Source organism: Varanus komodoensis, unplaced genomic scaffold, assembly GCF_004798865.1.
Source record: "Varanus komodoensis strain SLA01 unplaced genomic scaffold, ASM479886v1 scaffold79, whole genome shotgun sequence".
NCBI lineage: Eukaryota > Metazoa > Chordata > Lepidosauria > Squamata > Varanidae > Varanus > Varanus komodoensis.
Genome location: NW_025336467.1, coordinates 463,861 through 474,001, shown reverse-complemented (window position 1 = coordinate 474,001; position 10,141 = coordinate 463,861). Strand labels below are relative to the sequence as shown.

General features: G+C 49.7%; 1 protein-coding gene across 1 annotated transcript in view; it reads left to right on the top strand.

Moving 5' to 3' along the window:
* The first annotated feature begins 5,104 nt into the window (after positions 1 to 5,104).
* Positions 5,105 to 10,141, top strand: part of MIER2 (MIER family member 2) — a 15,493-nt gene continuing 10,456 nt past the window's right edge. Inside the window, exons 1-6 of the mRNA XM_044453430.1 lie at positions 5,105 to 5,231; positions 5,880 to 6,005; positions 6,495 to 6,618; positions 8,534 to 8,640; positions 8,995 to 9,064; positions 9,377 to 9,528. Coding sequence (XP_044309365.1) covers positions 5,889 to 6,005; positions 6,495 to 6,618; positions 8,534 to 8,640; positions 8,995 to 9,064; positions 9,377 to 9,528 — 570 coding nt within the window. The 5' untranslated portion in view covers positions 5,105 to 5,231; positions 5,880 to 5,888. The remainder of the gene's footprint in view (positions 5,232 to 5,879; positions 6,006 to 6,494; positions 6,619 to 8,533; positions 8,641 to 8,994; positions 9,065 to 9,376; positions 9,529 to 10,141) is intronic.

The following is a 10,141-nucleotide window of genomic DNA, read 5'->3' as shown; positions in this document are numbered from 1 at the left end:
GGCATCCAAATGGAACCTGGGTTTCCTGAGCTTTGCTCCGTTGGAGCGCGTCCTGCCTTCCTCTGCAGGGGAGAACAGGTCTCTGCCCACCTCCGTGTGACACCCCCTCACACACCTGCATGTCGCCAACAGATCCCCTCCGAGTCTCCTCTTCTCCAGGCTGAAGAGACCCAGTTCCCTCAGTCTCGCCTCATACGGCTTCCCCTGCAAACCGGCCACCACGCTGCACCGATTCCAACCTTGCTATATCCCTCTTGTAATGAGGGTCCCAAACTGAACACAAGACTCCAGCTCTGGGCGCACCAGAGTCGTATAGAGTGACAGAAATACCTCCCTCCACCCAGAAGCCACTAGCCTTTCTCTCCCAATGCTGTGTTAACATAGAAACAGAGCGAGTCAGAAGGGGTCTCCCGGGCCATCTAGTCTGACCCTGGCTCCAGCAGGCTCCACTCATGACCTGCCCGCCATGGGCAGGTCTAGCCTATCCTCAAACACCCGCACCGATGGGGCCTCAACCACCTCCCGGGGAAGCATTTCCCACTTGCCTTCTGCTTCCCTCTGGGCAGTTGTACAGACCTGACCCAAGGGCAGAAGAGAATAGCTACAGTAGGTCTACTCGAGGAAAAGGTTCACGGAAGTGTCTTGCCCAAGGCACTGCTGTAAAGACGGAAGATTGTCAAGGCCGACGACACACTTGTGCTCCAAGCCAACTTCTCTCCTGTGTTTGGCTGAGCCACATTCAATTTATAAACTCGCGCAGCAACGAAATGGGGCCTTTTGCATGACGAGTGCATCCTGAGGCACAACGAGCGCCTTCCTTAAACATACGGAGGAGCGCCAACGAAAAGCAGAGAGTGAATCTTGATAGCGAATCGATGCACTCTTGGTTCTGCCATGGTGCCTTGACTTTTCACTGACACGTCACACGATGCGTCAGGCAACTTCTGCACAGTCAGGCCCCAAACTTTCCTCAGTTGCTTTTTTGATCTTGCTGGCCAGCAGAGAAGTTTTCAAAAGAAGCTTAAGTTTGAGCTTGGCAAAGGCGAAGGAAGCCCAAGTGTCACAACACCAACATGGCCACAGAACCCTCCTTATGGCTGGGGTCTTTTTAGCACCCCTTTTCCTACTAGCCAGAGTATAAAGTCTGCTGGTGGTGACGGCTCTTCTGAGGATCAAATGAGCTCCTGAGCTCCTTTCTAAGGCACAACTCTTTGAAAGGTGAAGCCCCCATTCAAGCCCAAGCCGATTCTCATGATGCATTAAGTGTATCTAGTTTCATGGTGAATTTTGTCCTCCTAGCTGGAATTCTATTGGATTGTCATTGGCATAAATATTCTAAAAAGAATGACTTAGTCACAGGCTAGAAAATGGTTATCCAGTGGATCAGATGGATCATCACTAGTTGGTGAACCAATATTTGATTTTTGTTCCCTTCCACTTTTGAACTGAACTGAGAAGGTTGTTGAAGATCGCTAGGCATCGGTGTGTAGTTTTTTGCCACCTGTGTACCCATCCTTGCTGCTGCACTTTTCCTTTCCTCTCCCTTAAGTCTGTGTGATATATTCAGAGGACTCCCAACCCCTTGGGTTGGAAAGAGAAATCAAAGTCACTCGTTGAAAATGGCTTTCTTGGATTACGCTGCCCTCCGTTCTTAACTTCCATTCCTGGCATGCAGTATATTCTTTTGGCAAGCAAACTAGATTGCCTCTATTGAGACTACCTCCTTACTTGCTAACAAGACACCAGGGGCTAGCACATTGCAACACATGTGTTGAAGGCATTGTCTTTGCAAAGTTTTCCTAGTGGGCAATGAGCTGGTATTCCCGTGGTTGTGTCTCGAAATTCACTGTTCCAGTGCCACAGAACCTTGCTGTTCTTAAGAAAAGCACCTTGTGGCCAACAAGTTTTTGATTCCTGGTTTTGCTGCCGACAAGGCTAACTGCTTTTTCTTCCAAGACATTTGTGTGTACAGTTGGTGACCATTTTTCATTGCTCTCTGTTGAACTAGCCAGATCTGCAAACTAGATCAAGAAAGGCTGAGGGGAAGAATCATGAGGACTGGAATCTCATGTTAGCTTTGGGGGAGGGAACCCAGCTCAGTGGTAGAGAACATGCTTTTCATGCATGAGAATTGGAGTCTCATCCTTAGGATAGGAAAGGAGCCAGCCAAGCCTGGGAAAAACTGCCTGAGAACAGATAGCTGCTGCCAGTCAGAGACCAGAAATACTGGTCTAGGTAGTCCAGCAGTCTGACAATGCACAGAACAGATTCTGGGAAAGAAGAAGCAATTATAGCCTGAAATGGCCTAGAACAGACACATTTCCAAGATGGAACATTGCAAGGAAATAGTGGTTCTAGCTCAGCGACAGACCATAGCAAAGAAAGAAAAAATTATTTATTGGAGAAAGGCAACAGGCTCATAGTTGCAAAACGTAGAAGGGCACATGCGTTTAATAGCTAAGGGAGAAGAAAAATTGATGCGGTGACTAGCTTAGAATAGGAGTTCTTAACAATCCCTTAATAAGGAAGTTAAATAGAGGGAAATGAAAGGTATGAATGAGGATTTGAATGCAGAAGTCCTCCTGGAGGTGGGAAGCAGTTACAAAAACAGGTTGTTTGGAAGAGGAGAAGAAGCCTCATAAATGAAAATGTGAACAGAATATCTTGCCTGAAAGGAGGAGCAAAATCCCCCCACTCCTTTGCAATAGGGTCTCTAATTGGATTGATTTTATGGTCTTTGTGGTAAGAGAAGGCTCCTGTCTCTGGTTTTGAGAAAGAGAAATGATCAGGACAGGAGTGGGTGTCTTGGAAATTGCTGTGAAAACCAGCTTGTACACGGTGTCCCGGAAAAACCATTGTCAGTGTCGCACCTTTAAAATCACTGGCTAGTGTTCTCAGAAGGCCCAGATTACTTTGGTGATTTCTTAGAAAAGTTTAGTTGGGGATCAGGAATCTTCTGGTGCCCAGCCCTCAGCCCCACTCTTTCCTAGCCAATCAGAGTCGAAAGTCATCTGGTGCAAACCCCTACTCAGGAGAAGACCGCCTGCCTGGCATTCGGAGCGCCTCCCCAGTTTGCTCTCCAGCATCCCCCAGCAGGGCAGGGAGAACGCTTGGCAGTCCTGGGCCGGCTGGACTCAGGCTCTGATTCACCTCTGGGGGAGCTTCCTGTCCTGCTTATGGGTCATGGCCGGCTACTGCATGCCAGAGAGATGGGCATCTGCCCCCGCACGGGAAAGCAGGCCCCCGCTTCCCAAAGGAGCTGACTCCACCAAGGAGCTCTTACCAGTAAGTGCTCTCTCATCCCGGCTAGCCGGAATCTGCTTCCCTGCAGCTTCCTCCCGACCATTGCAGCCCTGCCCTCTGGAGTCACTGGAAGTAGCCCCGTGCCTTCTTTCGCACGGCAGCTTCACCGCTATTGCAAGAGGCACTCTCATATTTCTCCGTATCCTTCTCTTTTTAGGATTAATCCTGCCCAGCTCTGTCTATCAGTCTCCGTGCAGTTTGATTTCCAGCCATCCCTCCATCTGTGCCGCGATGCTTTAGCCCCCATCGTACATTTGGAGGCTAAAGTTATAGAAGCCACTTCTAAGGCAAGGCTGTACACTTGAGGAATTTATAATAACCAAACAGAGCCAGTGCGGGCTAGTGATGAAGTGTGCAGGACTGAGGCTCAAGCGACTCGGGTTCTGGTCCCTGCGTGGGTGTGTAGCCAGCTGGGCGACTTTGGACCATTCAGCGACAGCCCAGCCTACCTCACAGGGTTGTTGTTGAGGGGATAAGATCAAGAACCAGAGGAGGGGAATGATGTACGCCACGCTGAGATCTTTAAAGAAATAAAAAGGCAGGATATATATCTGATAAACAATTATTCCTTGAAATGGGGTTGCGCGGTTTGTGCCTGCCATATCCAGTTTTTTATTTAACAACCAGCGGGTCTCACACTGTGGCTTTGCAGTCAAGACAGTGTGAAGCTGGGCGGGAACCTAGGAACTTACCTGCCCAGCCTTCCCTCTGCTGTGGGGTAGCGCTCCTGGGGGAAGCGGAGCAGGTGGCCCTCCCTTGCGGGGCTGTATGGTTCTGTACTGAGGGCTCTGGGCAAACATGCTTCTGTTAGACTGGGGTGCGTGGGGCCCCGTGTTCTAGGTGGCACAACTTTCCAAAAAGGGCTCTTTCCATCCTGTGCCACACCAGGTCCACCCACTAGTAAATGTGTTGTAAGAGTGCGGTTTCTCTTTCTTCTTTAAGGCCTCGATTGGGAGGCAAAGGCCAAGGATCGTGCCCTACCCTGTGCGTAACTTATGTCCGGGGAGACCCAGCCTTCATACCACAGCAGGTACAGAGTCGTCAGACGTACTTGCTTCTCCGTCTTGCTTACCGCCCGCTACTATAGGACGCCTCCTTTTACATCGCACGGTACCTGCCAGGAATGGAGCTGGCAAACCCAGACAGGAATAGGTACCACGATTCCTTGCACCAGACCTGCACCATGCTGGGCACACTGGCAGAACCTCCAGCTTCCATCAGCCTTTGCCAGCATGGCCAGTGGTGAGGGCAGATGCAGACCAAAGCATCTGGAGGGCTATCAGTAGCCCATCCTTGCTGGACCAGCTCTGCCAGCCACCGGCTTGTTTCCAGCGAATTGATGTGCTGATCTTGTCACATAAAGATGAAATAGTTTCTGACCAGGTTCTCTAAAGGGCTGCTTGCTATTAAAGAGTTGATGGTCAGAGAACGGTAAAACGGCCTTCTTGGTAGTGGGCCCCATGTCTGTGGAATTCGCTCCCTCGGCATCAACCTCCAAAAGACGTTGTTAGACAGTCCGCATTTAACGAACAGCCGCGTTCTGATTTGTCGCCACACCTTTTAACTGGTTTTTAACTTGCGGATGCAGTTTCGCCTCGAATTCCTTGTATGCTATCTTGTGGGGGCTGTTTTGCAAAAAAAGACAATACATAAATATCCAGTGAGCAGGTCGCCCCTCCCCTGGTAGCGAGTTTGCTGGTGTTCAAACCTTCTTGGGAACAAACCTGGCTGATGGACCTTGTCTTTTTCTGGCTTTGCCGATCCTCACAGTGCTGTCTGTGAGCTCAGCTAATCATCGTTTCAACCTGGCTGAGATCCTGTCCCAAAACTACAGGGTGCGGGAAGAGGCGGAGGAAGAGGAGCAGGACAACGCTCCGGGGAAAGCAACGCCTTTCAGAGAGCTAGAGAAGAGTTTCAATGCCTCCCAGGTAAGGAATCGGGAGGGCTGCGTGCTCAGACTCTGCCATTTGCTGGGGCATCATGAGCTTGCAGAGAATCTTGGCTTCCGCTTCTCCAGTGAAAAGATGCTTCTCGCTCTTGTGGAAGCAAATCCCACTTAGTATGGTTGGCAGAAGGGTTGTGTACAAAAGCACAAAACGGCACAGAGAACTGCCTTGAATCAAGTTGGACTGTTTCCCCATTTAGTCCAGTATTACCTGCTCTGACTCTCAACAGTTCTGCAGGTTCCAAAGCAGAACTGCTCCGTGACCTTTCCCCCTGGAGATGCCGGAGGAGACATCTGCATGCCACAAGGGCAGTCCGGTGAGCCATGTTCCTCCTCCCAAATACCAAGGGAGTTTCTAGTTCTCATGATGAGAATTTAACTATGGGGCGGAGACGAAGCCCGGCAATGAAACACTGAGATGCCCTTTGTAGCATGCCAGTTGAAAAACAGAACTGTGGTAACATTAAACGTCGGGCAGGCATCCCGAAGGCACTGCATCTTGCAGAGACCCCAAGTAATGACCTGCGTGGAGTTATGGGGGCAGACTGCGCTCCGGGGCCTGCCGAGAGTAGCATCCCTCTGGGGAAGCCTCCCTGGCTGATTCCGCCCCTTGCTTTCTCCTCTCATTCAGAGCAGTGAAATGCCTTTTGAAGAGCTGCTGGCCTTCTATGGCTATGAGGCCTCGGACCCCATCTCTGAGCAAGAGAGCGAGAGCAGTGATGCGCCGCCGAACTTGCCAGACATGACCTTGGACAAGGTGAGCGCCACTGGGACACGGGTGCCTGGCTCCCGAGTCGCCAGCGTGTTTGTAGGAACGCGCTCAGCCGCCCTCTCGCTGGGCTGGGCTCTCCAGGGTGGCCAGGTTAGTAACGACGCAGCCTCCTGTTCCCACGCAGCAGGGGCGAGTGAAACCTCCTTCCTGACTTTTCTTGCAGCCCCCCTGCTTCAGATGTTGCTGCTGAAGCGTGGCCCCTTAGCAACCCTGCCTGTATTTTTCCTCTAAACCAAAGCTGTGAAAAGTACCTGGCATTAAAAAACAAAAGCTCCAAGATGCGCAAGGTCCCCGTTGGAAGCTGCCCAGAGAACGTAGGCTACAGGTAGCATAGGAAAGAAAGAAAGCGTTTGAAGTTGCGACTGTATAGAAAGGAGGTTGCCCAACCCTGGCACGCTGAAGAACGAAATTCATACATTACAGACCATCTTTAAAGCATTTTTCTCCTCCTTTCTTTCTGGTTGTTGGTTCAAGGAGCAAATAGCAAAGGATCTACTTTCTGGGGAAGAGGAGGAAGAGACGCAATCTTCAGCGGATGATCTGACTCCTTCGGTCATTTCCCATGATGCATCAGACCTTTTCCCTAACCAGAGCCATTGTGAGTTGTCTGGGAGTCTTGCTCACCTCGAGAGGAGAAAGGGAAACCTTTAGCCTGGAGCATGCATTGCATAACCCATGGCTTGTTGTCAGAACAAAGTTTGTCAGGCAAGAAACCGTAGTTCACTTTCTCAATTCCTGGGTGGTTTGTTTCCTTCCGCCTGTATGCCAAGTGCCTGTGCAGCATGGCATACAGAGCAACCTGGGTTTTGCAGCTTGGCAAAACAACCTACAGTTCTGAGTTCGCATGTAATGACAACCCACGAGTTAAACAGAGTCCATAACCCAACAGCAAACTCTAGGTTTTCCTTCCGGGTTGTTTCAGGTTAAATCCCAACTTACTGGTTGTCACCACAACCCAGAATTTAATGCGGCTTAGTATTATGTGCAAACCAGGGCATGGTGGGTGTTTATAAAATCTGCCTGGAAATTGGAGCCAGGAACCCACCTGTGTGAGAAGTCTAGCATTTTAAGAGAATCACATGTTCCATTTCTCCAGCTACACCAGTTGAGGTTGTTATGGGCAGGGGCTGTGGAGGGAATGCCCCAGAAATTCAGGTTCCAGGACGTTCCCACAGGCTGCCTTCCGGGGTGAGCAGAGCCCAAATCACCAGTTGGTACATTGATATAGAAATGAGTCCCCCCTCATCCAGCACAGAGAAGCTCACAGAAAATTGCAGTCTTCTTGTGTCCCTTTAGTTCAGAGAGGCAGGCCTGTGGACCTCCAGAGGTGGTAGGAAAGCACCCTCCATCATCCCGCTCCATATGCATGCTGGTTGGGGCTGATGGGAATTGAGATCCCTTGGCATTAGGAGCAATATCCTTTAATGGAAAGCACTCTGATGCAGAGAAGTAAATTCCATTCGAGATTAGGAGAACTGTCCGTCTACCAAGTATGTTTGGGATGGAAGCCGTAAGAACTAACAAGTGCTATAGAAAAGTCTTGCAGCTCCAAGCAGCTCCCAGCCAGCATTCCAGTTCCCCAGTTTTCAAGCTTTTCAGGAATGGAGGGGAGAGGTTTCACTGGGGGTGGGGGGGGGGGGCATCCCTAGGAATCGGCAGCTGTGCAGTGTGAACCGTTTTCTGCAAGCAGAAAGATGCCAAGCCCTCAATAGTAACAGCATAAGCAGAAATGGCTAAAAATGGAAATGCAAGGAATGTTCTTGTTTTGAGCATTCCATCTAGAAAAGTTTGAGACACAATAACTTACTCATCTTTTTTGCCGCCATGGATGGAGGAAAGGGGGTGAGCAAGGTTGGAGCAGCCTAACCGTCCTATGGAAAAACTGGAATTTCGAAAATGTTGTATAATTCTTAAGTATTTGAGATGCAGCAGCATGCTTAATTCAGAAAACAGACCGTTTTATGTCCCAGTTGTTATATTATTGGATTTTCTCCACTGTTTGATTTTCTGTAGATTTCTCTGTAGCAGCAGAAATAATATTGGCCTAGAGATGGAGATGTAGTCTGGACATGAATAAGTTAGCTTCTGATGTACCATTGATTTACTGCCTCTGAACTTGTCGAGTACCACTGAAAAAAACTTTTCTTCCATGGGTTTGTTGGTTGAATCTTACGGTCTTTCTTCCCCTACCCTGGAAGCACAAGTATCAGGTGTGCATAAAACTACACAGGATGTGGAGAAAGTGGAAAAGAGGTCAGTGAATTAGTCGAGAATTCATCCAGATCCTCTTTTCAAGTGGTCTGTGGAAAGGCGAGTTCCCGTTAGGTAGGTAGGTAGTTAGTTAGTTAGTTGAAAAGCAAAAGTTTTAAATAATACTGCACTAAATTGATGCTGGCCCCTGGATGACAAAGCTTCTCTCTTCCTGCGGTTGATCTGCTGTCATTGTTGGCAAAACCGATTTAAGAGATCATGTGAAAGAAAGAGTACAAAGTGCCGTTTTATCTTTCCCAAAGCCAACTTCCTTGCTGATGAGGACAAGGGCCCATCCTGCTCCCCGTGTGCGTCCTTCTCGGCCGAGGACTCTGAGGAAGACTCCATTCTGCCGAACGATTGCAAGAAGGTACGCCTTCGGCATCCTCACCTAGCGTGACTGTCTTCCTGTTACAAGTGGAGGGCAAAGGCTGAGCTTAAATTGTGGCTGGCTGAAGGCTGGGCAAGCGGGAATCGTTTGCATCCCCCCGCCCCACCTGTGGAACGACAGCCTGTAGTCCGGCCTGGGGTCTGGCTGCAACTCCCGGCAAGGGCAGGTAAAGCCCAACGTACGTGGCTTGTGGCAGACTGCAGTGCAAATTCCCTGCGGAGGGGTTCTGAAAAGCCATCTTTTCTCAATAGAATCTGAATAATCAGATCCTGTCCTGTTATCCCCCCTCTCTCCCCTTTGCTGTTTTATTTTATCTTAAATATTTATATGTAGGAGATCATGGTTGGGCCTCAGTACCAGGCCACAGTCCCTCTCCTCCACTTGAACCGACATGGCGAGAAAGGTAGGAGGCCTTACCAATCTTAATCCTAATCCTAATCCTAATCCTAATCCTCCTTTGTGTGTGCAGTTCCTTCAGCTACCGAAGCTGGCTGGAAAAGTCCGGGCTGCTCTCCCACTTCCGCCTTATCTCAAGCCAGGCTGGGCCAACTCAGCCTGCCTTCCCACAGTCAAAAAAGCAGCACCGGCACGCAAACCTTCGTGCCAACTGGTTTGGCCCCTGCGCTCCAGCCCCCCAGACCCCCGTTCTGCAGGAATGCACCATGTTGCTCCAGGCTGCCCCCTCAGACTAGCCCCCGGGTGCTTTCTTTTCCAGTTTACGAAAACGACGACCAGTTGCTCTGGGACCCAAACATCCTCCCCGAGAGAGAGGTGGAGGAGTTCCTCTACCGAGCCATCAAGCGGAGGTGGGACGAGGTCTCCCTCGCTGCCCTTCCAGAGGGAGAGACGATGAAGGATAACGAGCAGGTGGGTGTGGCGGTCATTCCTACTGGGGGGGGGGGCAAGTTCCCAGACTTACAGGGTGGGGGACACTGATGTGCGGTGTGGACATGCCTGGGCTTTGTTTTATTTTATTATTTATTTGGATATCTTACCCCATCCAATACTTTGCGGGTCCCTGGATGGCTTACAAGTCAAAATCCAATAAATACATATATATCCAAATAATACAATATAATCCATGACTGAGCATAAAACATAGTTAAAATATTGAACATTAAAATTATGGAAAAATAAAAAGGTCTTGACTTGGCACTGAAAAGCATACAGACCTCTTAGCCTTATGGCCATTGGAGGAAGAACAATGGAAAGGCTCATAATAGAGAGAGATCTAGTGATGCTAGATAGGGAAGGGAGGCTGACAGCCACACAACACGGCTTTCACAAAAACAGGTCCTGCCAGACAAACCTTGTGGAATTCTATGACAAGGTTTCGAGGTGGCTGGATGGAGGGGATGCAGTGGATGTGGTTTACCTGGATTTCAGCAAGGCCTTTGACAAAGTGCCCCGTGATATCCTGGTGGAGAAACTGGGGAGTTTTGGGATACACCAAAGCACTGTCCGGTGGACTAGGGCATGG